Source organism: Ambystoma mexicanum, chromosome 5p (assembly GCF_040938575.1).
Source record: "Ambystoma mexicanum isolate Mex_15411 chromosome 5p, UKY_AmexF1_1, whole genome shotgun sequence".
In the NCBI taxonomy this organism is placed as follows: Eukaryota; Metazoa; Chordata; class Amphibia; order Caudata; family Ambystomatidae; genus Ambystoma; species Ambystoma mexicanum.
The window spans coordinates 883,328,286-883,352,999 of NC_090930.1; the positions used below are offsets into that span (position 1 = coordinate 883,328,286).

Here is a 24,714-nt window from a genome sequence, read left to right on the forward strand (position 1 = left end):
GCACTGTGCTCTTGCAATAGCTTGGTTTACTCTCCTGCCAATCATGTGCTCCATTCTGTAGTGCATCTGCGTTATTCAGGGTCCCAGACCCCCTTTCTCTCTTATTCTTATGCAGGTGCAGATCCCAGATTTGCAGTGTGCTGTTGCAATAGCTTGGTTTACTCCCCTGCCAAGCATATGCTCCCTTCTGCACTTTCCCACCTTCTCTCAGGGTCCCATACCCTCTAACTTTCTTATCTTCATACGGGTGTGGGTTCCAGAGTTGTACGGTATGGGCACAATAGCTTGGTTTACTCTCCTGACAAGTGTGCCCCCCTTCTGCACTTTCCTGTCTTCTCTCAGGGTCCCAGACCCTCTCCCTTTCTTATCTTCATATGGGTGTGGGTTGCAGACTTGCTCTGTATGGGTGCAATAGCTTGGTTTATTCTTCTGACATATGCCTCTTTCTGCACTCTCTCTGATTCTCCCAGGTTCCCAGATCCGCTCTCTATCTTGCTCCTGTTGCTCACGGACCCTTTGTCAGGCTGAGAGGTCCTGTATCCGCGGAAGCTGCTGAACCCCCGACAATCCCCCTGAGATGTATTTCCCAGAACTAGTTTTCAATTCAGCTCTGTTAACTACACCCCAAAGGGAAAGGGGGAATGGGACAACAAAACAACACCAGGCAGACTGCGTCAAGGCTAATCAGTGCTGAACCTGCAGAGGATAAAGAATAACATATACACTTCCTTAATTCACTTACTTAACCTTATGAATGGGAAGACATTAATCCTTAACTAATAATTAAGAATCCTACCTGGTTCTTCTCTTGAAATTTCTTAGAGAAGCGGATAAGAAGCTGAAAATCTCTCTTACTTGCGATACTTGAAATTTACAGCAACTTCTTACATTAGGCAAAACTGGAAGTCTTAGTTCTTTGTTTGTCTTTTTTCCAACATGCACTGGTAGTTCAATTAGATTGTCTTTAAAATGTTCTTTCTTGTCATTTCAAAACTTTTCAAACTATTTATAATTATCTTGAGTCTTTGAATCCTTGAAGAAAGAGGAAACACGTGCTAAATGCACACGCAGGTTATTTCCATTTAAATTATCGATGAACTTCACATAGAAATCTTCCTGGTTGAAGAACACGCGCAAACGGATGAAGACGCGCGATTAAAATAATCCACACGCGCAAAAAATCCACACGCGCAATAATCCACACGCGCAATAATCCACACGCGCAATAGTCCACACGCGCAATAATGTTCTCCTGCGAGACACGCGAAATAAAAACACCCGCGCTATTGAGTTCAAACGCGACGAAGTGATTCTCACGCGCAAAATCACTCGCGATGGAAAAAACACACGCGATCCTTGTTCCATACGCGACGAATTGATACTCACACGAAGAAACACTCGCGCTAGGAAATACACGCGCACTCACATGGCACGCGACGAACAGATTCTCGCGCTATGAACACCCGCGCTAAAAATCACACGCGCTTTGTATTTCACACGCGCTTTGTAGTTCTCACGCAGCGTATAGTTTCTCGCGCTAAGGATCACCCGCGCTATGAAATCGCACGCGCTCTTTAGTTCACACGCAGCGTATAGCTTTTCGCGCAAAGGATCACCCGCGCTATAAAACACACGCGCGTATAAAATTGCACGAGACCAACATCTACTCGCGCTCGGAATACACACGCTAGAAAGCACGCGCTCACTTGAATTCGCACGCGACAGTCAAAATCTCGCGCTAAGGAACACCGCACTGGAAACACAAGCGCACTCCGGGAGTTCAATAGTTTTAGTAGAAACACTACTTTTAACGAATTTTCAAGGAGAATGTTATTAAGATGAACAGATTTACAGAAAAAATAAAGTCACTTATCTCCTGAGCGAATTCACAAAGATTTCCTGCTTTTCTTATCTTCAAAAACGAATTCCTGCCAGCTGATGACTTCTCCTGTAACCCCCAAGAAAGTAGCCGCTCAACTGCTGAGATCTGAAGGATAAAATCCACCAGGCCTAATACTAAAGCAGGAGCATCCACTGAACACGTCCTCTCAGATGGGGTTTTGATGATGAAAGGCACAGAGTGACAGTTTAGAATGTTCATTGTTGTTCAGCATTGTCTTCTAGCCAATCAGAGCTGTCACTGTGAGGCTCCATCTTGCCTTGGGTCAGAACCAGGATTCTGAATCAGCAAGTTAAGGCCTAACCAACTATAATGGAAAACTTCCCACCCACACAAAGCTAATCTGAAAAGGATAAATAATAAAAAGGAAACTTGAATAAGAGAAGGAAACCTGACACCCTTCAGCTCTGCCTGTGTACCTGTTTCTGTGGTGCTCGTCTTCCGGGCAGCAGTGCTTCCTTCTGCGGCACCAATAGCATTTGGTTGCTTGCTTTGGTCGGCAGCATCCCCGCCGATCAGTTTCTCTTCAGTTTCTCATCTGCAGCTACTCTGCCAGTCCCTTATAGATTCGTGGGGCAGTGCTTGGTTTCCTGCTGGGTTCCCAGCTTCGGGATGCTCCGTAGGCTCGTTCAGGCAGCGTACAAAGGAGCTTGTCCTCCTTTGCCTGCTTTCACGCTCCTGCTCAGCTCCGCCTGTTTCGGTTCCTGGTACGCTGGATTGGCGAATCCCCAGCTTCCTCGCTCGAGGACTGCTGTCTCCATCTTGTTTTCCCTCTAGCTTTTCGTATTTCTTTGCACCACTCGAAAACAATGAAAGTGTAGTCCGTTCATTCCAGTTCTCTTCGTTAATCATCATACTCCTGATCCTCTTCTTCGTCACAGTAGTCATGGTAGAGTTACATGGGAAACATTTGGTCTGTACAGGGTTTTTGGTCAGCTCTATCATATTAAGTGGTCTAGCCTTACAATAAGAGATATTAACACTGCCTGGAGAAAATTAGGGAGAACTTGATTTGGGGAAGGAGGGAGGGTTTATCAAGGCATAATGGGCTTCCACTCCTATTTGATCCTCCCCTGATGCAGGGGGGCTATTGTACTGTGGACGCACCGCCCTGGCCCTGTGGGAAAGGTCTCTCCCCTAGGGGAGCAGGGATGACATCCTTAGATTTGTCACACAGGTTATTCCTTTTCGACCTTGGACAGAGACCTCAATGATTTTTTATCATTCTAGCTGTTCCCGGCGTAACATATGCCATTCTAGCATCTCTTACAGTTTAATATTGGTCGGTAATTCATAGGGTTTCTTCTGTCCCCCATCTTAAATTTCAGAATTACCATCACTCGCTTCCATGAATGGGGCGTAGGTCCCTGTGACTTGTTATTAGTCATTGAAAAGGCTAAACGTCTCAGATGGGATGATAGGTATGGTCGGTATAGGAACAGTATCTATGTTCCATCTATCACACTGGCCTCCATGATGTGTCTTTGTAGACGCGTAATTGTCAACCTTGTTCCATTGCAGAGTCCTCGTGATGGCATAAGATTGTGTAGTAGCATAATGACAGCACCAACTTTCAGTTTTAGTTCTTGAGGAGGCATTCATCCTACAGCGCTTCGCTCTATAGCAACTAAAACATTGAGCTGGTAATTAACTGTTTATTGACACTGGTATGGCCATGCTTGTGTGAAGAGAAGTGGGGGTGGAAAGAATTAACTTCGGAATGCTTCGCGATAATGGAAGGGGAAGGTGACCTCATAGAACCGTGCTCATTCTGTTTGTTGAAATGGTAGCTATTGTTGAAGTGGGTGCACTTTGCCATTTGGACAGCAGAGGACAACCTAACACTGATAAATTGCATCCATATGTTGAAATGATAGCTGTTGTTGAAGTGGGTGCACTTTGCTATTTGGACAGCAGAGGGCAGCCTAACACTGATAAATTGCATCTGTTGAGTACGGAAACATACCCAAGCGTTATATAAAATTAAAGTCTGGAATCAGCAAGGATTTAACAGTAACCCCTCAGAGCAATGAGAAACGTTTCCTCACTAAAGGTCTGTGAAATGTGTTATCTTTTTTTCAGATTATCAATTAATTGAGACTGCATTTTGAAGTATTTCGGGAAATAGTTATACCATTGTTGTAGGGTTCTCCATAAATAACAGTTGCCATATCTTCACCCACCAATGAGCAATGACTGGGCCTTGTCAGTACTTCCAAACCTGTGCAACTGTCAAGCGAACAACATTCAAAATCTTCGAAATTAATGGTGCAATAGGACCGAACATTGAAAATGTCCCCTCTTTGTCCATGCCCCTAATGATGTCACTAATGGGTTCATGGGGAGTTTTACTTTAATTTACTTAATTTGATCCAAAACGTCTCTCCAAAAGGACTGTGTTTTGGCAACTCCACCACATGTGAGTTAAAGTTACCACTTTCCCACAATTTCTCCAACAAACGGAGAGTTTCCTGGTGTATGTTCTGTATTCTCAGAGTAGTCATGTACCTCAATCAGAGTCCTAGAGAAATGGTGGTGCAAACACCATAACTCGGCCGACCTCACCAACCTCAAAAATCTCTGAGCAAACCATAGCATTCTGATTACTGAGGCAAAAGCTGCTTACTTCTACGACCATTGCTACAGCCTCCAACGGGAGCAACACCCTCTTTGAAGTAGTAAAGCATTGTACAAAACCATCCCCCAATCCTGAGGTGCCAGCAACTCAGGAAAAATGCAATGGAATCAGCACATTTTTTATTGAAAAAATAGACAAAATCCGAGAGACCATCAAATCAACCTCTCACGCCATTAGCTTCCCCTGCACCCCGGCATGCACCCTGCCCTTCTGCACCAAATTCTCTCCTCTCTTTCCCCCGGATCTCCTAAAAATGGTTGCCTCCCTCAAACCTTCTTCTTACTCTGACGATATAATTCTGGCCTCCATCATTAAACAATTGACGGGTCCAGCGCTCAATGTGCTCCTTGGCCTCATCAATGACTCCCTCGAAGAAGGATCATTCCCAAACACCCTCAAAACTGGTCTCATACAACCTCTTTTGAAAAAAACAACCTTATATCCAGACGCCCTAGCCAACTACCAGCCCATTACAAACCTCCCGTTTATTGGCAAAATCTTGGAAAAAGTAGTTGCTACACAACTACTTGCCAGAATCGAACAACTCCACCTCCTAAATGACCCTAAATGACTATCAGTCAGGGTCCCACCGCAAGTGTAGCATCGAGAAAGCCACCATCAAGGTGATGGATGATGCCCTCCAAATCATAGATAAGGGCGACTCATGCCTCCTCGTCCTCTTTGAACTCTCGGCTGCATTCGACACTGTCGTCCACTGAATCCTTCTCTCCCTCCTTGCTGACAGAATGGGATCCTCTGCCACTGTCCTGAATGTGTTTACCTCCTACCTGTCGGGCAGAAACCAGGCTGTTCAAATAAACTTATTGCATTCAAACCGATTCCAAGGCTCCATCCTCTCACCAACCCGTTTTAACCTTTACATGGAGCCTTTGGCCATCCATCAATACGCGGACGATACTGAGTTTTACATGAGTAAATAGTGCACAGGACATCATTCGCCTCCGCGATTACCTAGCCATCATCCAGTCCTGATGCCGACTTTAAACCCATCGAAGGCTTAATTACTCCTCACCTGCTAAAAAAGTGTCCAACAATGCCTCAATGATATGCCCCTAGAAGGATTTGATCCACAACTCTCAGACTCACCAAAACCTTTAGGCTTTACCATTGACAGCAGCCTAACCTTCCAGAAACACATAGCCAAAAAGGTCCAAATACCCTAACAATCTCTACACTTTGAAAAATCAAACCCTTCATCCCACCGCAGGACTTCCGGACCGTTGTGCAGGCCCTTGTCTTGCACATCAGTGGGGGAAATTCTCTGATGACAGGGCTCCCAGCTGCTCACTTGGCTCCCCTAAAAGCAGTCCACCACTCTGCATCACGTCTTATTACATGAGCACGGAAATTTGACCGAATTACCCCATCCTACGTGAACTACATTGGCTTCCATTCCAAGTCAGGGTACTGTTCATGTATAATCTACAAAGCAGTCACGATTAGCACACCAGCGTACCTGGCGGCTAAGTTCCACGTATCTGGTGGCACAAGCTCCTCGTGCAGCAAATCGATCTACGGGCTTGAATCACAACTCGTCCGCAAATAGAGGACCTGCAAACATTCCTTCTCTTGTCATGCACCCACCCTCTGGAACTCGATCCCGGTGTCTGCTCGGAATGCCCCCTCAATTCTCCAATTTTGCAAATCTCTCAAAACATAGCTCTTTATACGACACCTGACCAAGGACTAATTCTAATGGACGCACATACCGATGCACAGAACTCACAATTCTGCACTACTGTTAAAAGATGGCAGCCCAAATGCTGGCTACCCACGCTCTGTACCGCGCTCTACTGCTCTCAAGGTAGGTCAGCGCTTTAAACAATAAAAATAAAAATGTTTACCGGCGGCAGCAAATTGTCTCTGCACTTTCTTTGGCAGATGGGATTTGGGAATATCTAAAACAGAAGTTTAATATCACTCACTTGGAGTACTCCAAATCGAAAATACTGTCTCAGCTAGCTCTAAAAACAAATGAGATCCTTGTAAAGGCTGACACTGACCTTGATACTTTAATCACCAATCTTGTAAAAGCAAAAAAGGCCTTTGAAGTGATGGACTGGATTGTAACAATCAATAATATGCGGCCCCTCTACACAGGTTTCTACTAGTTGAAAAGAAAATAGGAACTTTGACAAGATATTTACTGAAGTTTCCGGATTAGAAAATCAGGAAACATTTCCTAAGAATCTGCCTACATCTTGTCCATACTGGGGAGATTCTAGTCAAGAGGGGGCAAGGAGATGCAGCCATCAAATTGTGTGGTATATGTACAAACCTGGGAAATCAAAGTCTGAGACATCTTTTGATGGACTGTGAAGGCACTTGGCAGTGGAGATTAGACCTCTTTGCGAGATTCACGGCTGGAGAAGATGGCATAGTCTCAGAAATGTTTTGGGACAGAGTGATTTCGGGGCATGACACAGCATTAACAGCAGTGGTGGTTCACTTATTGGAAAGAAGTAATTTGATAACATGAAAACTTCTTCATTACATACTGATTGCTTGCTTTCAGCTGTGCATACTGTCTTCTCTTCTCTCTCTTCTTAGAATGCATATGGAATTTATGTGACTTTTCTTTTCCTTCTTCCTCTTTTTTATTCTTATTGATGGAGGAATGGATTTTTTTTTCTCTCTTTCCTCTTTGTGACTATTTTAAAGATTCCAAATGTTTAATGGCTTGCAAAAGCATTATTTCTAATATTCATATTGTTTTTCTTTTTTTGTTCAACATTTATTATGTGAAATATCAGTTGCTGTCACTTTTGTAAAAGGTTTTGAATAACCAAATACAACAAATAAAAAAAATAAAAGATATTTCATTCGTTATGCGGTATGGCTTTTCACTGATTTGTTACAAATGCACCCTTTGCTGTTGTTTGTTTCAGGATATAACTGTTACTTTGTATTTTTTGATTATCATTCACAGGGATTTAAGCCGCTCATACAGGCGCCAGCACCAGCCCAGATGCTTAATATGCCTCTTGGCGCCAAGCTGCCTGTGTTCCCTGGAGTCGATGTCTTACTCTACAGTACAGAACTGGGTGAAAAGGTAAAGATTCCAGCTCAAAATAGTTATATTGTTCGATCATTAGTCCTGGACACATTTCTGGGAGAGTCTTGCGCTAGACCCATAAATGTTTTTTTCAAAATTTAAGTGTTTCTATGGTCTTCACAAACCAGTTGGACTATCATTATCGCCAGGAGATTCGGGCATGAGAGCAAGAAGAAGCCAAGTCGCAACTATCCACGGGGGAGTTGAAATTTGAGACAGTTTTGCTGAAACTGCACACTTGAGAGGGAGGGAATGGTCTACAAAGGAATACAAATGGTAGAGAGAAGGAATGGGGTTGGGAATAAGGATGGAAACTATTCTACCAAGAGGAGCACTTAGTACTACATTTCTGAATATTAGCTTGTTAGGATACACATTAAAACACTTCAGTAAGACTGGTAAGTTGATTACTGTGCCTGCTGTGGGGACGTGTGGAGAACTTTCTTGTCACATGCTTGAATTCAGGGAGGGTCTATATTTCTTTTATCCTTGTCAAGTAAATATAATGATGCCATCGTCGTTGGTGGTAATGGGGAGTCGCCGTGTATGTATGGCATGTACCTCTGAAAAGTCTGCAGTGATTTGGAAGAATCAGTCACATATCAAATGCCTGATGCAGCCTTTTCGTATTCTTGAGGCTGATAAAATATTAAGGATTTCTAACAGATCGCAGCAACTAATGGATAAATATAGTTGAGACAGAGGCAGCCACACAATAGGTTTGCATGCCTGACAATGTGTACAATTGATGTTGCTAATATTAAAATGGGGAGATTCAATGAGAGGCTTGTAGAGCCGGACAGAGTAAGTGACATACCAGGCATGAATCGCCCTCCCCTTTATTCCCTTAAGGCCAATTAAATGAGTGTCACTGACTTGTAATTTAATGATACCTACTTACATCAAAGAAAATCTTGAGGTTCTGTTCAGTGCGATCTTTAAATGGTGAGTAGGCCAGACCTCTTGTTTCTGTTACTGTCTTAGAAAAGATATCATAGAAGAAATGTGAATTTGTTTCAATGTAATTGAGGAAATTAAAGCCACAACCTTGGAATTACTGATCAAGCCCTGGCCTGGTTGACCTCCTTCCTCATCGACCGACCCTCTAAGGTTCAACTGGGGTCTTTCCTCTCTTCTATTTCACTCTCTACTTGTGGTGTTCCCCAGGGGTCTAACCTCTCTCCCTTGCTCTTCAACCACTACCTGGCACCTCTTGCACAACGCATTGCTACTTTCCGCTCCAATTGTCAATGTTATGTGGATGACACTCAGCTCTCTTTCAGGCTCCACTCAGCCACCTCTGCTTCTTCTCCCATACCAGACTGTCTGGCCGCAATTCAGGAATGGTGTGCCGCCAATGATCTCTTGCTTAATGCCAGGAAGACTGAGATCTTCCTCATTGGGACACCCACTCTCTCGGCCCTCATCCTGCTTCTTCCTGTGAGGCTAAGAACCTTGGTGCCATCTTCGACTCCACCCTCTCCTTCTCTCCTCACATCTCTGACGTCTCTAAGAAGTCACACTATCAGCTGCACCTCCTCAGCGGTATTCTTCCTTTTCTCACTTCCCCAAGAAGCTCACTGTCTCCAGAGCTCTGTTCCTCTTTAGGCTGGACTATTGCAACAGCCTCTTTCTAAATCTTCCTGCCTCTACTTTTTGACCTTTACAACTGATCCAGAACAGGACTGCAACACTTGCCCTTGGTCTCAAGCCCAGGGATCGTGTCTCTCCAGCTTTGAAATCTCTTCAATGGCTCCAAGTGGCTGCAAGGATCAAGTTCAATACCCTCGACATCATCCACAAGGTTACGACGTCCTTTCATCGCAGGATGTTTTTTTGCGGGTTTTTTACCGCGAATATTTTTTCGAAAAACCCATCTAATTTTTTTAGAAAATCTGGGGGTTGGCGGGGACCCTCCCAAAAATAATTTTACAAAAATGTGATGGGTTTAAAAAAAAAAAAATCGCGGCAAAAAACCCTGCGGAAAAAAATCCTGCGATGAAATGACATGGAACCTCCACAAGGATGTGTGGATCCAGTTTTGTTTAACGTTTGATGGTCGAGACTACTCCCATCTTAGTTATAGGGCAAACTAGGAGTTTCTCCAACCCCAACATTTTCAATAAAGATTTTACAAATTAGATCCAGTGTCAATACTTGTGATACCATGCCTTCCCTACAGTAATGACCAATTTTCAAGTTCCATCTACGAAATGTATGGTCAACAGGCAATTCTCAACCCAGGTGACGATTCGATGCAGTACGCGCCAAGGATACCCGTTATCATTGTTAATCTTTGCAATGGCCATGGAACCACTGGTGGCCCTAATCAAACAGGAACAGGATATAATGGTTGTGGACAGCATAGATGAGATGCACAGATTGCGCTATACGCAGGCAACGTGCTATAATATGAGAAATACAAAGAGCTCCTTGCCGAGAGTCATGCCTGCATTACAAGACTTTGCAGTAGTCTCAGGGTTCATATTCATATGTTAGACGTTGCAGAAGGAGATTCTCTCATTCATCTGGCATAAGAAAAGACTGAGGGTCTCAAGGGCTGTTCTGTTTAGATCACCACTGATGGGAGGATTGGGAGTTCCTGAGATAAAAGCAAAACGTACATTCAGGGACCATTTGATAGCTGTGCCGACAACTGTGGAGGCAGATACGTGGTGGAATCTATTGTTATTAGGGGAACATAACAACATGATTTTCACCATGATGACATTTTGGAACAAGATTATCTTATGCATTTGCCCTCTCTAATCAAGTTTAATGATTCTCCTGGATGCTCCTCTACATAGATCTGGTGGAGAAAGCGAAGTTGTTTCTGATCACAACTGAAGGGAACACCTCCTATGAATTTAATGTTTTCTGTTTGTGACACAGTAATGGAAACGAATTTTGATTCTGAGTGTTTTTAATGCAAATGGACCACTCTTTTTTTATTGAAGTCTATCAGTTAGGAACTGTTCTGGATACTCTAAACCTCCAATGTGGCATGTTTATGAAAGGTTTTAATAAACCAAAACACTAATAAATAATAAATAAATAAATAAGTAAAAGGTTATAGCCCTCTCTTACCAGGGCTGTTAAACGCAGAATAAAAAATACTTTTCGGCCTGCACCTTCTGACCCTTTATACATCTAGGATCATCTCAAGCCTGACATCTTAGTGGTTACCACCACCCGCAAAAGAGCAGGAACACCATTCACTGCTGCTGAGGCACCCAGAGAGAAAGGGAGCACAACACATTTTGCATTAGGAATAAAGGTAGCAACGTCAGCTGCATACCAGGTGGGAGTTGCTAAAAACACAACTCTGCTCTCCAGTTACAATAGGTCCCTTTGAGATAAGGTCCAGACTCAACTAGATTGCGTCCCAGACACTATTCTTACAGAAATACTAAAGACTGTCAATGCAGGTAGACAAGTTGCAAATAATATTAAAGGCTACCTTGATGCAGCAGATAATGACGGCAGAATTGTTACAGAGGGAACCTTACTAAAACGCCATGCCTGGCTACTTCAGTCAGGATCTAAGTAGGAAACGCAAACAGCGCTGTTAAATATGCCCATTTAGAGCAGTGTGCTCTTCACGAAGGCACAGTCAAGAAAAAACATGAGACTTTCAAATCTCTAGGCCACATTTCTAACAAACCTTACGTTCAAAGGGATATTTTTAATACACAAAGGTTTTTTTGAGGTCAAAGTTACCCAAGAACCATTCAGCCAAAATAAGTATCAAAACACAGTGCAATCCACCCCCTTTCAGTCCACCTATCAATGAGGGTTTATACAGGATAGAGGTAGATCTTGGGTTGCAGCCTCCAAAGGCGCCACTGCCCAAAAACAATGACGCTCCAGTTCAGGTCTCCACCCATGTTACCCCGGTAGGGGGTCGAATATCACATTACGCCCAAGCATGGGAGGGGATCACATTGGACAAGTTGGTGCTTTACACCGTAACAAAAGAGTACTCTACAGAGTTCCCATCAAAACCTCATCATCATCCTCCAAAACATCACAAGATGTTGCAAAAACATCAACAAATTCTTCAAGAGGAAATCCAAGCCCTTCTTCAAAATGGAGTGGTTGAACTGGTCCCTCCTCACGAAGTAAACAAGGGTATTTATTCAACTTACTTCCTTGTTCCCAAAAAAGGATTTAACTATGCGCCCTATGTTAGACCTTTGTCCAGCAAACACGTATGTCAAACTACAAAAGTTTCGAATGACTACCCTTCAGGAAGTAATGAAATGGAAACAAGGCTATAGTCCCTACCTGCGCTTGGGTATGGGTAATATCATGTGCCTGCTGCTTGGAATGGTGTATCCTGGCCAGCCTGCGCCCAAAAAAGTAAAGTAGGACAAGTTGTACACCAGGTTTCTAGCACATAGCTTTGATTAATATCATTGTGAAAAGAATGAGCCTAATCTGACCAGATGATTATGGATGCTAAAGTATAACCTTTATTGTGGTGACATATAAAAAAGGTCCCTCTCAGTCAATATAAGACATTACTTATACAATAAATTGCTCTCCGTCCAGATTCATGATTGCAACATGTATATTCTAAGTAAACATCCTGTGTAGGTTCATATACACCAGTATTGATATCTTCATTGCTGTTACCCCAATGTCTAGGTTCAAATATACCAAACTTGCTATCTACTTACCAAAAGTACTGTCTGTACATTATTTTTGCTCTTATGCCAATATGTGTTTCGACGGTGCTAGGTCTTTGTCAAGGCATGGAGCAATGAGCATATATGTCATGTATTGTACATTTACCATGTACCATGAAACAATCCCTGTAAGGAAATACAAAAGATAAATCCAGGTTAGAGTAAGGGGGAAACAGCAGGCCTGACAACACATTTTAATAATTATAAGGGTATCACTTATCAACACTTGTCAAATATGTAGTCCATGCTGCCATATAATCGTATATTACACATTTACACATTTATTTTTTATTACATTTGTATAGCATACATTCAGCCCTCGGGCATCGAGGCGCTGTTACTTGCAAGATCCTTAGTTACATAGTTACAGAGATGGTTAAAACATTTGTGTGACGCATTTGCGGTTAGTACATAGATACATTTAGTACATTTTGCAATGGGTCGCGTGTTAGTCAATCATAGCTGATGGGTTAAATGTTATGTAAAGAGAAGAGTTTTCATAGCTTTGCGGAAAGAGATGAGGGTAGCCTCACCCCGGAGCATGGGAGGTAGGGCATTCCAATGTGTGGGTGCGAGATATGGGAAGCTGGAGCCACCTGCTCTGGTTCTTTTTATTAGGGGCACACAGAGCATATTTTGGACTAGGTGATCTGGTTGGTCTTGAGGAGGTGGCGCGGTTGATCCCTTTGCGAAAGGTAGTCCGGTGCGGTGAGATGGATACACTTATGGGTCACTGTAAGAGCTTTGAAAATAATTCTTTCCTTAATTGGGAGCCAGTGAGCTGATTTCCTGGTCTCCGAGATGTGTTCTCTCTTGGAGATGCTTTGGGCTGCATGGAGAGCATTGTTCTGTATGACTTGGAGCCTCTCCAGGTTTTTAGCGGAAGTCCCTAGAAATAGAATGTTGCAGTAGTCTAGCTTTGAACCAGTGATCGCTCTGGCTATGTTAGTGCAGTTCTCTTTGGAGAGAAAAGGCCTGGCTACGTTGATTAATTTAGCATGATAGGCAGCGGAGGAGGCAATTGCACTGATTTGCCTATCCATGGATAGTTTAGAGTCTAAATAAACTCCAAGGGTTTTGACTGAGTCTGAGACTGGTATTTCGATGGAGTCAATGGTGAAGTGACTGAATTGGGAATCAAGGTTTTTTAAATGTGTCGAGGGAACCTACCAGGAGGAGTTCAGTCTTGTCAGAGTTGAGGCATAGCCCATTGTCTGCCATCCAAGCTTGGATGGTGTTGCAGATGTTGTTGAGGGTTGTGGAGTCTGTGTCATAGTTGCCGGTAAGGGTGAGGAGGATCTGAGTGTCATCAGCGTAGTTGGTGTAGGAGATACCCATAGCGTCAAGGATGAGGAAGAGGGGTCGTGTAAAAATGTTGTAGAGCGTGGGAGAGAGACAGGAGCCTTGGGGCACACCACAGAGCATGATGGTGGGCGATAGGTGCTGTATATCTTATTTATAAAACCCCTTCGCCAATAGATGCCATTGTGATCCTACAGATAGGGGTATGTGTTGAGACACCAGGGGCCTCATCGCAAGTTGGGCGCTAACCCCGGTGGTATTACCGCTGGGGCTATTAGCCCTACCGCCAAACCCCCCTGCGCTATTAGCGCTGGATCACAGGTTTGGCGGAACGGTAAATTCCCACTCCCCATTTGGCCCATTTGGGAATTCCCCATTTTCGCACTATTACTGCCGGAGGTTTTCCCGCCGGCGGTAATAGCACCGAAAATTAGCAAAATGGCGGTGGATTTGCCCACAGCTCTGAGCTGGGGGGAAATCCGCCAAGGCCGTGATTTGGCGGACCCTTAAATGTGGCGGTAATAGCGTTACCACAGCATTTAAGGGTTACCGCCAAACCCATGATAAGGCCCTAGGTCTGCACTGTGATGACACATCATGCAACGTTGTGTCCCCATTCATCTAATAGTGTACTATACAATGCTAATTCTGTGTCTAAATATATAGTAGTTAGACCCTCATTGGCAATACAATTATACTCACACCTTATATAGGGTAAGTAAGGATGTATGTTATCATTGAATTCGTCTGATTGCTAATGTTCTGTAAGATATAAAACAAAAGAATGATCAAGTATATAGTTCATAGTAACTTGCATGTTCTGTTAGTATTATTCTATAGATATGGCCATATAGTTATTATAGGGACATTTGTTAGCAAGGTGGGTACTTTGCTCACCTGGGGAGGCTGTTAAAGCTCTTTCTTCCTAAAGATATGACTTAGATGCATCATCATTATTACTTAAGATATTCCCCCAATTGGGCGTTGTCTGCCTTTACCTGTAAATAAGGGCATGAAATGTTAGCTTAGACCCTCTCTATTATTTGGTGCCCATTGGGTCGACTATTCAACCATGCACTGATTAGTAAGAATGTCTCACCAGCCTTTCTTAAAAAAATCTCTTGTCACCCTGGAGATTACCTCAATACGTGTAGTACAGATTGTCCTCACTGCAGAAAAAATTATACAGCGGGTACAAAAATACATTGAATATCTGTTATTCAGCCTGAAGAGCTAGTGTACTAATGTGCTAAATGTCCCGTTAGTCTTTAAATGGTACACTAGTGAGTTAGGTGCAATGGGTGCTCACCTGTGGAGGATTATATTTCTTATTCCTCCCTCCTATATGTCCCAAATTGTGCGTAGATTACTTCTTCACAAATAACCCATGTAGGGCCTTCCACAAATGATCTGTAAAATGATCCTTATGTTGTTTAGAATACCTCAGGGGGTGATATATTGCCCAGTGCAAAGAATAAAAAGTAAAATGTCTCACCATTCTCCTTAATTGAGTGATTCAATTTGTGGGTTTAATCACTAAGGCTATTGTAGCACAATTCCTCACTGCAATTGAAATGTTTTGTCCATTACATTGCATCCTATATAGAGTAAATGTCCAATATGGGATTACTATGTTCCATTTGAGAACTTACCTTCCTGTCAGGATAGTGGATTCAGATGCAGTGTTAGTTCATCAGGATATTTCACGTTGGTGGCTGCCATTTTGTTTAACAACGTTTATATAATGCTGATGACATCAGACGTCTGACATCATTGCGTGACACAAAAGCAAAAGAGATGACATCGCTGACAGAGGGGAAAACTAACACAAACTACAAAGGGGGATCATGTCAAGAGCGGAACTCAGCAATAAATTAAATAGTATTCAACAGACTTCAAAAGAACAGCTCTGGGAAGGCTTAATCAGGTCAAAACTAAAGAAACATGTTCAAATATACCAAATTCTATTAACCCTTTAAGTGCCATGGGTATTTCCCCCCCAGCCCCAGTGCCATGGCCTTTTTTGGTGATTTCGGTATGTGGCCATTCAATGGCTTGTAACTTTTTTGTTACATTAGATATCTCGGCCAAATTTGGCTCCTTTTTTTCCCCACTTGTAGGCGGTCGTAATGCCATCCTGGATTCCTAGGTTGCTGTAGGGGGATGAGAGGAAATAACCAATATGGGCAAAAAGTTTGGTTTTTTTCCAAAAATGCTAATAAAATGATGTACAAAGAAGCCTGTGTTTTTTTCCTTGTAAGAGCTAGGAACAAATGGTTTGCTGTGCTGAATTCCCCAATTCCCTGGCTTTCAAGAACAGGCTGAGATGAAACGAAAAAAAATATTTTGATGTGGTTTTCAACCGTTTTGTGAGAGGTAGGCGAGTTTGGCCATTTTTGCCAATTGGACATGCTTGGATGGAATGGAAGAAAAGGGTAAGAAAGCTGAATTGGAGGACAGAAAGGCATACATTTCTGAAAAGTAGACAAAATTCCAAGTTTAGGAAGGGGAGATTTGCGCAGGTCAGGCAAGAAGTAGGTAGGGGAAAATTCCATAATTTGTGGAAAAAGCAGGAAAATGACCGAGAAAAAGGTATGCAGTGGACATGGCTGGCCTGGTACGGCAATGGCTTCTATGAATTTTGAGAAAAACAATGCTCCGCTACATTCCCCCGACTGTTGCAGTTAGGAAATCACACATTTTTTGTAATGTTTCACAAAACAAGCAATACCACAAGCCAAATGAGAGCCATGGTACGCAGGAGTTTCATGCTTACGGCCTGAACAGATGTACTTAGCATGTGTAAATCAGGAAAACCAATGTGGTGAGGAAGGACAAGCATACATTTTCTGAAAGAGCACATGCAGACCTTTTCAGGGGTAGGTGACTTGTGCAGTTTACAAAAGTGTATGGTGCCTAAAATTTTTATAAGATTTTGGGATCGTTGTCCCAGTAGCTGCAGGCACTGCTGGAGCAGTGCCTACCATAAAAAGCACTGGAGTGCTCCTAGGTAAGCCCGAGCATTATTGCTGGCTACCCCCGTGCATCTATACATGCACGCTTCCATGCCGTTCCCCCTTTGCATCCACCTTCCTAAAATCGTACAAGAAGGGAATATCCTGTCACCGGCGGAGAAAAGCGTTTATTTGCACTTTTTCTGCCTACTTTCCGACTCTCCTCCATTGCTCACCACGAGGAGGAACAGAGGCGAAGATGGCTGCCCTCAAAATCGCCTGACTGCCTCCTGCATCTAGGAACCAGAGGCTGCATCCGGATTGGCCAAGCCTCAGCCTTAGCCAATCGAATTTCGCCGGTAGGCGAGCGCCGGCCCACATCCAAGGCACACAGTCCCAAGGCAAGCTCCTGTCCTGAGCCCCAGACTGCATTTGGGATCGTTGTCCCAGTAGCTGCAGGCACTGCTGGAGCAGTGCCTACCATAAAAAGCACTGGAGTGCTCCTAGGTAAGCCCGAGCATTATTGCTGGCTACCCCCGTGCATCTATACATGCACGCTTCCATGCCGTTCCCCCTTTGCATCCACCTTCCTAAAATCGTACAAGAAGGGAATATCCTGTCACCGGCGGAGAAAAGCGTTTATTTGCACTTTTTCTGCCTACTTTCCGACTCTCCTCCATTGCTCACCACGAGGAGGAACAGAGGCGAAGATGGCTGCCCTCAAAATCGCCTGACTGCCTCCTGCATCTAGGAACCAGAGGCTGCATCCGGATTGGCCAAGCCTCAGCCTTAGCCAATCGAATTTCGCCGGTAGGCGAGCGCCGGCCCACATCCAAGGCACACAGTCCCAAGGCAAGCTCCTGTCCTGAGCCTGTCCAGAGCTGACAGAGCCCAGGGCCAGGATCCAGACGAAAACACGTCTCTACTAGGTAAGCTATCCTGGCTTAACATTATGACTTTCCCCACTGCGTAATCTGGCAGATGCATGTGCATAGATAACGCACCTACGCTATTGTGCTCCTACAGCCTTTGCCCACAGGGCTCACGGCCCTCTTCCACACACCATGCTGCATCCTATGACCATTCAGTAAGTCACCCATGAAACTATGCGCTCGCACAACCAATCCAGACGTTATTCCATCATGTTAGCATATTGCTGCATGCCCTATCATTAACACTACAGCCCTATCACTGTGTTCCACTGCCTGATTCCCTATCTTTGATGTCTGCTGTTGACCTTTCACTCGACCACTGCTGCCTCACAGCGCTAACCTGATTTATGTACCTGATTTGCATTTTGGTCAATGTTGCCTCACAGCGCTAACCGGATTGATGTACCTGAACTGCATTTTGGTCAGTGCTGCCTCACAGCGCTAACCTGATTGATGTACCTGATTTGCATTTTGGTCAATGTTGCCTCACAGCGCTAACCGGATTGATGTACCTGAACTGCATTTTGGTCAGTGCTGCCTCATAGCGCTAACCTGATTGATGTACCTGATTTGCATTTTGGTCAATGTTGCCTCACAGCGCTAACCGGATTGATGTACCTGAACTGCATTTTGGTCAGTGCTGCCTCACAGCGCTAACCTGATTGATGTACCTGAACTGCATTTTGGTCAGTGCTGCCTCACAGCGCTAACTTGATTGATTGTACCTGATTTGCATTTTGGTCAATGTTGCCTCACAGCGCTAACTTGATTGATGTACCTGATTTGCATTTTGGTCATTGTCGCCTCACAGCGCTAACCTGATTGATGTACCTGAACTGCATTTTGGTCAGTGCTGCCTCACAGCGCTAACTTGATTGATTGTACCTGATTTGCATTTTGGTCAATGCTGCCTCACAGCGCTAACTTGATTGATGTACCTGATCTGCATTCTAATAGCAAAATTACACCTAGATGGCTTGGTAGCAGCTATTACTAATCTATGTTAGACCACAAGAGCAAAAATGTACCTAGTTTGTTTTTACAGCTGCATTAGCATTTAGCCAACCTCCTTTTGACCATAATAGCAAAGTCGCACCTTGACTGTATGTAATTAGCTAGCACCTTCCTACTCTTGACCACAATAGCAAAGCTGCATTGAGACTGAATCTGATACTGTCGCAGGAACTTGCCACTGCCTACCTAGCCGCATAGTTTATAGCCTTCCCCGGAATCAGTTGACTAGTAGCCCTCCTGGCTCATTTAGTACTAACCATTACTACCAGGATGCACACTCATAGCCTGAGCAAACACCTATCAGGTACCCTTACTAAGATAGCTTGGTTAACGCTTCACATTGCCTCTGCCCTCATATTAGCATTACAGATTAACAGTCTGCTTATTAAAACTAGCGACACGATGCTCCCCTGTTCTGCCCCTCCTAACATTCCCCTCTGCCCCACTTCACTAGTCACACAAAAGTATAAAACCAGCCAATACCAAGAATACTCATCCTCACAGCTACCATGCAATACTACCGACAGAAACCTAAGATTGCGTGCCCGCCTCTCCAAATTATATGAGCTACCGGCGAAGAAAACTGAACAATTAAACCTTCTAAAAAAATGCCCACCCCAGAAAGTAACCAAGGACTCCAGCTCCAGTCCCTCTAACCACAAAAGACCCACATTGAACCGTACTAAACAGAAGCCTAAAGATCGTCCTAGCACTGCCTACATACCAGACAGCCACCAACCTAACCTCAAAGGAGCCCTCATAAATGCTAGATCTCTAGTTGCCCATGCAACTGAAATCTCTGACATTTTATTAACAAACAACTTAGACTTCTTGGCCATTTCAGAATCTTGGTTACATGACGCAGCAGGCCCTGCCCTATCGCTGGCAGTCCCTGAAAATTACACTATCCTGCGAGTAGATAGACACACCTCTCGAGGTGGAGGAATAGCAATTATAGCCAAGTCCAACTTAGATTTGAGAATGGTGACAACACCAACCATGAAATCTTGTGAATGCCTGTCGATCAAAGTCGCTATGGCCAACTCACAGACTCTAAACATCTTCCTGATCTATAGGCCACCAGGTCCCATTGGAACCTTCTCGGAAGACATCTCTACGGCCTTGTCTAACAACCTAAAAAATACTACCCAAACACTAGTGTTAGGCGACTTCAATCTAGGTTATAATGATACTAAGGATACCAACTCTACTGTTATTGCTATGACTCTGCAAGAGTTTGGCTTCTCCCAGAAAGTCAACTCACCCACGCACAACAAAGGTCGAATCCTCGACTGGATTGCAGAATATAACTGTGAGGTAACTATTACGGCTATCGTTCCGCAGATCTGGACAGACCACCATCTTCTAGTATTCACACTAGCCACTAACCCAGCCACGGCCCAGCCCTCGATCACCCCTCCGTCACTTACGAGGAATAAAAAACTTATGACAGTTGAAAAACTGCTGCCCCATATCATACCTAAACTCAATTCTATACCGGACAATATGGACCCTAACGCTCTAGTCGAACGTTACAACAAAGTCATGAATTCAGCCCTTGACAACATTGCACCACTGAAACTAAGGAATAGCAAACCCGAAAAACACCTCAACTCTTGGTTTACCCCACACTTAAAAAACCTGAGATTACTCAAAAGAAAGCTGGAAACGGCTTGGAGACTCTCCCCATCAGCAGAAAATAAACTAAACCTCTCCAAAGTCTCATCTCAATACAAAAAAGACATCCTTTTAGCCAAACAGGAAACCTATAACAACAGAATATCCCAATCCAAGTCCAGCGTTAAAGAACTGTTCATTATCCTGAAAGAACTGGAAACACCCATTGTACCACAAGAAAACTGTATCAAAGACAAGAAGTGGTGCTCCAGCATCCAACACGCCCTAACCAACAAAGTAGCCAACCTACAGACCAAAATTGCCCACAAGAAAGCCTCTCTAGCACCCCAAACGCCTCAGAGCATAGCTCCCCTAGCACACTACAAACAAGAAACACGTTTCAGCTTCTCCAAAGTATCAATAACCGATGTGGAGAAGGTCATATTGGGACTTAAACCCTCCAACTGCAAAGGAGACCAATGTCCGGCGCAACTTATCAAGGATGCCGCGAGAGAACTCTCTCCTTTCATAACCAAACTTATCAACTCGTCATTCACCACCGGTACTGTCCCGAATAACCTGAAAGAATCCTGGGTTCTACCTCTACTGAAAAAGCAAACACTTGACCCTGCCATTCCCACAAACTTCAGACCTATCACGACTGTGCCATTTCTTCTAAAAATCTTAGATAAAGTGGCCTACATTCAAATTCAGAATTTCTTGGAATCTAACCTCCTCCTAGGATCTCGTCAATCTGGATTCCGCCCTCAACATGGCACCGAGACGGCCTTAATTGACCTTAAGGCCCAAATAGATGAGTTTAGAGACAAAAGCCAAGCAGCACTACTCCTCCTTCTAGACCTCTCGGCTGCATTCGACCTGGTCGACCATAAAGTCCTATGTAGTCACCTAGATTCCGCAGCCCATTTCTCTAAGGAGGCCATAACCTGGATCGAGTCTTTTCTGAGTAACCGGACCATGAGAGTCTTCTCTCCCTCTGCCTCAGCAGACCCTATACCCATAACCTGCGGCGTTCCACAGGGATCCTGTGTGTCACCCACACTCTACAACGTATTCACCAAGCCCCTCTTCGACGAAATGGACCATTTGGGTATCGCCTATACTAACTATGCAGACGATACCCAAATCCTCCTTCCGCTTTCAGGAGATTACGCCGTTGATCTGGCTTTGGTGAATAGAATTTACAGTATCGTTCAGGCATGGATGGCCACTCATGGCCTATGTTTGAACGATGACAAAACTGAGCTCATTATCCTAGGCACCCCGACACTCTTAGCCAAATTTAGCCCAGATTATGCCAATTTCGCTATTGATGGTAATAACATAAAAGTAGCAAAGGAAGTGAAGACCTTAGGCTTTTACCTCGACGCCACTATGAACTTCTCTAAACAAGTTAACTCCCTTGCATCGACTACTGCATACACATGCAAAATCATAAGAGCTAGTAAACAATTCCTCTCTACTGACAGTTGCCTCACGCTGGCTAGAGCCCTCATACTTTCCAAATTGGATTATTGTAACGCACTCTACATCGGAGCGAATAAACACACTATCCATAAAATACAGGTTCTCCAGAACAATGCCTTGAGAGCAGCATTGAAGTTCAATAGAAGTGAGCATATCTCCTCTACTAGAAGAGAATACAAATGGTTATCTACCCTTGATAAAATCAAACTCAAGACTGCCTCCCTTACCCATAAGTGCCTCAATAATAATGCACCACCCTACCTTACAGACAGAATTTGCAAAAAAACATCCTCCAGACCGACGAGAATAGCTAACTCCAACTGCCTCCAAGTTCCACGATTTAGACTATCCACTATTGGGGGACATAGCTTCCCAGTCAAGGCCGCGCAACTATGGAACTCCCTACCTCCAGGTATTAGAGCCCCCCAGCCTTATGCCAAATTCAGACAGATTTTGACCAACTGGCTAAAAGAAAATGACAAATAAACTCGGACTAACACCCTCTCGACGTTCTGCTTCCTATCCTCTGCCTATGGAGTCACCTATTTTGCACCAAGTCCACCTGGACAACTCTCCTAATGTACTGCGTCCACCTTACTCTATGCCACCTAACCATGCAACCCACATTGTATATATTGATATGCCACTGTCTATTTTGTCCTGTATTTCCTGTACCCATGTAATCTCAGTGCATTCTCTTGTGATTATGTAATTTACTCTGTAGATACTGATGTGTTATTATATATGTCGGCCTGTTGGCCATGTAACTAAGCTTAACATATCCTTACTGCTGCGCCCTGTTGCTCCTGGGTCTGGTGCGCATTATAAATATTAAACTAAACTAAACTAAACTAAACTAGGTCACATTTGGGAAATGAAAGGGTTGTGTGACAAAGGGCAGCAGCAAATGGATCGAAATGATATGAAAACCACGCGAACACAACAAATGTCATACCTTCCCACGTTCCCACAGGTGTCTCGACGAAAACGGTACCTGACATGTCCTAATCGGCCCGTTGTTATCTCCCACACCCATTCCCATTGAGCCCTATGGGGGCTCAAATGGGAATGGGGAAGGTCCAGGCCATTACCAAACTCGGAATGGCACGGTAATTCCCCATTCAGGGAACCCGGACCCGATTTTGGAGGCAGCGATGGCGCCAATAGCACCATGGCTACCTCCAAAGTCCTAATGAGGCCCATGGCCTACCTTCCCGCGTTCCCACAGGTGTCCCGACGAAAAACGGTGCCTCACATGTGTGGTTGCACCTACCTGGGGGCAAGTGTGAAAGCCAAAAACGCAGCAAACCCCAAGTCGTTTTGGACAGCAGAAAGTGTTGAATTTCGCTCAAGCCCACACAATACAGATTTGGGCCTTGGGCGTCCAAGCCACCAAGGAAAACTGGGAACCCCATGCATTTCCGAAAAGAGCACACCCGTGGGAATCCGCAGAGGGCTGACTTGCGCAAATAGACCCAGAATTTATTACCCAGAAGCCCTGGCAAAGTTCGAAATGTGGTGAAAAAATACACTATTTCTGCACATTTCACTCCTCTCACCCACTGAAACACACGCCAAGGGGAAAGCCTAAAACACAAGTAACCCCAATTCTGTTTTGACACGTGTATTTCACACTTTCTGCAGACGGTCACACCATACAGATATGGGCCTCGGTGTCCAAGCCACGAAGGAAAACAGGGAACCCCATGCATTTCCAAAAAGAGGACACCCGTGGGAATCCGCAGAGGTATGATTTGCGCAAATCGGCCCAGAATGTATTACCCAGAGCCCCGGCAAAGTCTGAAATGTGACAATAAAAACCACATTTTTCACTTTGTCGGAGGTTCGGGGTAAAACATTCTGGTCCGCTTTGCGCAAGTTGGACCTCTGTGGATTCCCACTTGTGCCCTCTTTTCAGAAATGCATGGGGTTCCCAGTTTTCCTTGGTGGCTTGGACACCCTAGGCCCAAATCTGTAGGTTATCTCCCCAAACCCTTTTGTGGTTACCAGTGGGTTAGCCTTTTCCCTTTGCGTCTAGATTGGTGAACCCACACATGTGAGTTACCCTTTTCGTTGGGACACCTGTGGGAACGCGGGAAGGTATGACATCTGTTGTTGGCGACGTGTTTCGGTGACTGGACACAGGGAAATGTCTCTGAAATTGGCTGGAAATGAAGACATTTCTCAGACATTTCGCTCTGGCCACCCACCGAAACACACCGCCAACAACACATGGCCTACCTTCCCGCGTCTCCACACGTGTCCCGATGAAAACGGTATCTCACATGTGTGGGTGCACCTACCGGGGCGCAAAAGGAAAAGGGTAACCCACTGGTAACCCCAAGCCTTTCGCCACTGCCCATTTTGTTCATGTGGGCAACTTACAGATTTGGGCCTAGGGTGTCGAAGCCAGCAAGGAAAACAGGGAACCCCATGCATTTCCCAAAAGAGGACACCCGTGGGAATCCACAGAGGTCTGACTTATGCGAATTGGCCCAGTATTTATTACCCAGAACCCCCGGCAAAGACCCACATGGGAGAAGGGTGCCCTAGGCCAGGGATATTACCGCCGACTTTGCTGGAGCCCTGGCTGCCCTGCGTTACAGCTTCTCCCCGCCAAGGAGTCTAGACAGTGTGCTAATACCTCCCCAAAGGGAAAAGCTGTAATGCAGCCCAGCCGCAACTCCAGGACAGTTGGAGGTGATGTCCCTGGCCTTGGACATCCATGTACCATGTGGGTGTACCATCCCCTAAGCACAGCAGCAGCTCCAGGGAGCCCCATCAGGATCCCTATTCCTCCCCGGAGGTGACATCTGTAACGTAGCACAGCCAGAGGTGGAGCCTCGGCTTGCTGACGGACAACCCACATGGGAGGGATCCGCTCCCAGGGAAACACCAATGTTCTGTGGGCAATTTGTGGCCTGCCCCTGCAATTGTGTCCCAGCCCACCAACATATCTGCCCAGACGGCTCATTCCCACCCACACCACCAACAATCCAGCCCCAGTCCCACCCACCCCACTAACAGTGGGCCCTAACCATAGAATAATAAAAAACAGTACTCACATAACGTTGCAGCTGCTCACGTAGAAAAAGCTGTAAA

General features: G+C 44.7%; 1 protein-coding gene across 1 annotated transcript in view; it reads left to right on the top strand.

Annotated features, from left to right (window-relative positions):
• The window catches only part of LOC138481266 (fibrous sheath-interacting protein 2-like), a 2,966,522-nt gene that overhangs the window by 78,765 nt on the left and 2,863,043 nt on the right, over positions 1–24,714 (top strand). The window contains exon 2 of the mRNA XM_069613320.1: positions 7,489–7,611. Within this exon, the coding sequence (XP_069469421.1) occupies positions 7,489–7,611 (123 nt within the window). The remainder of the gene's footprint in view (positions 1–7,488; positions 7,612–24,714) is intronic.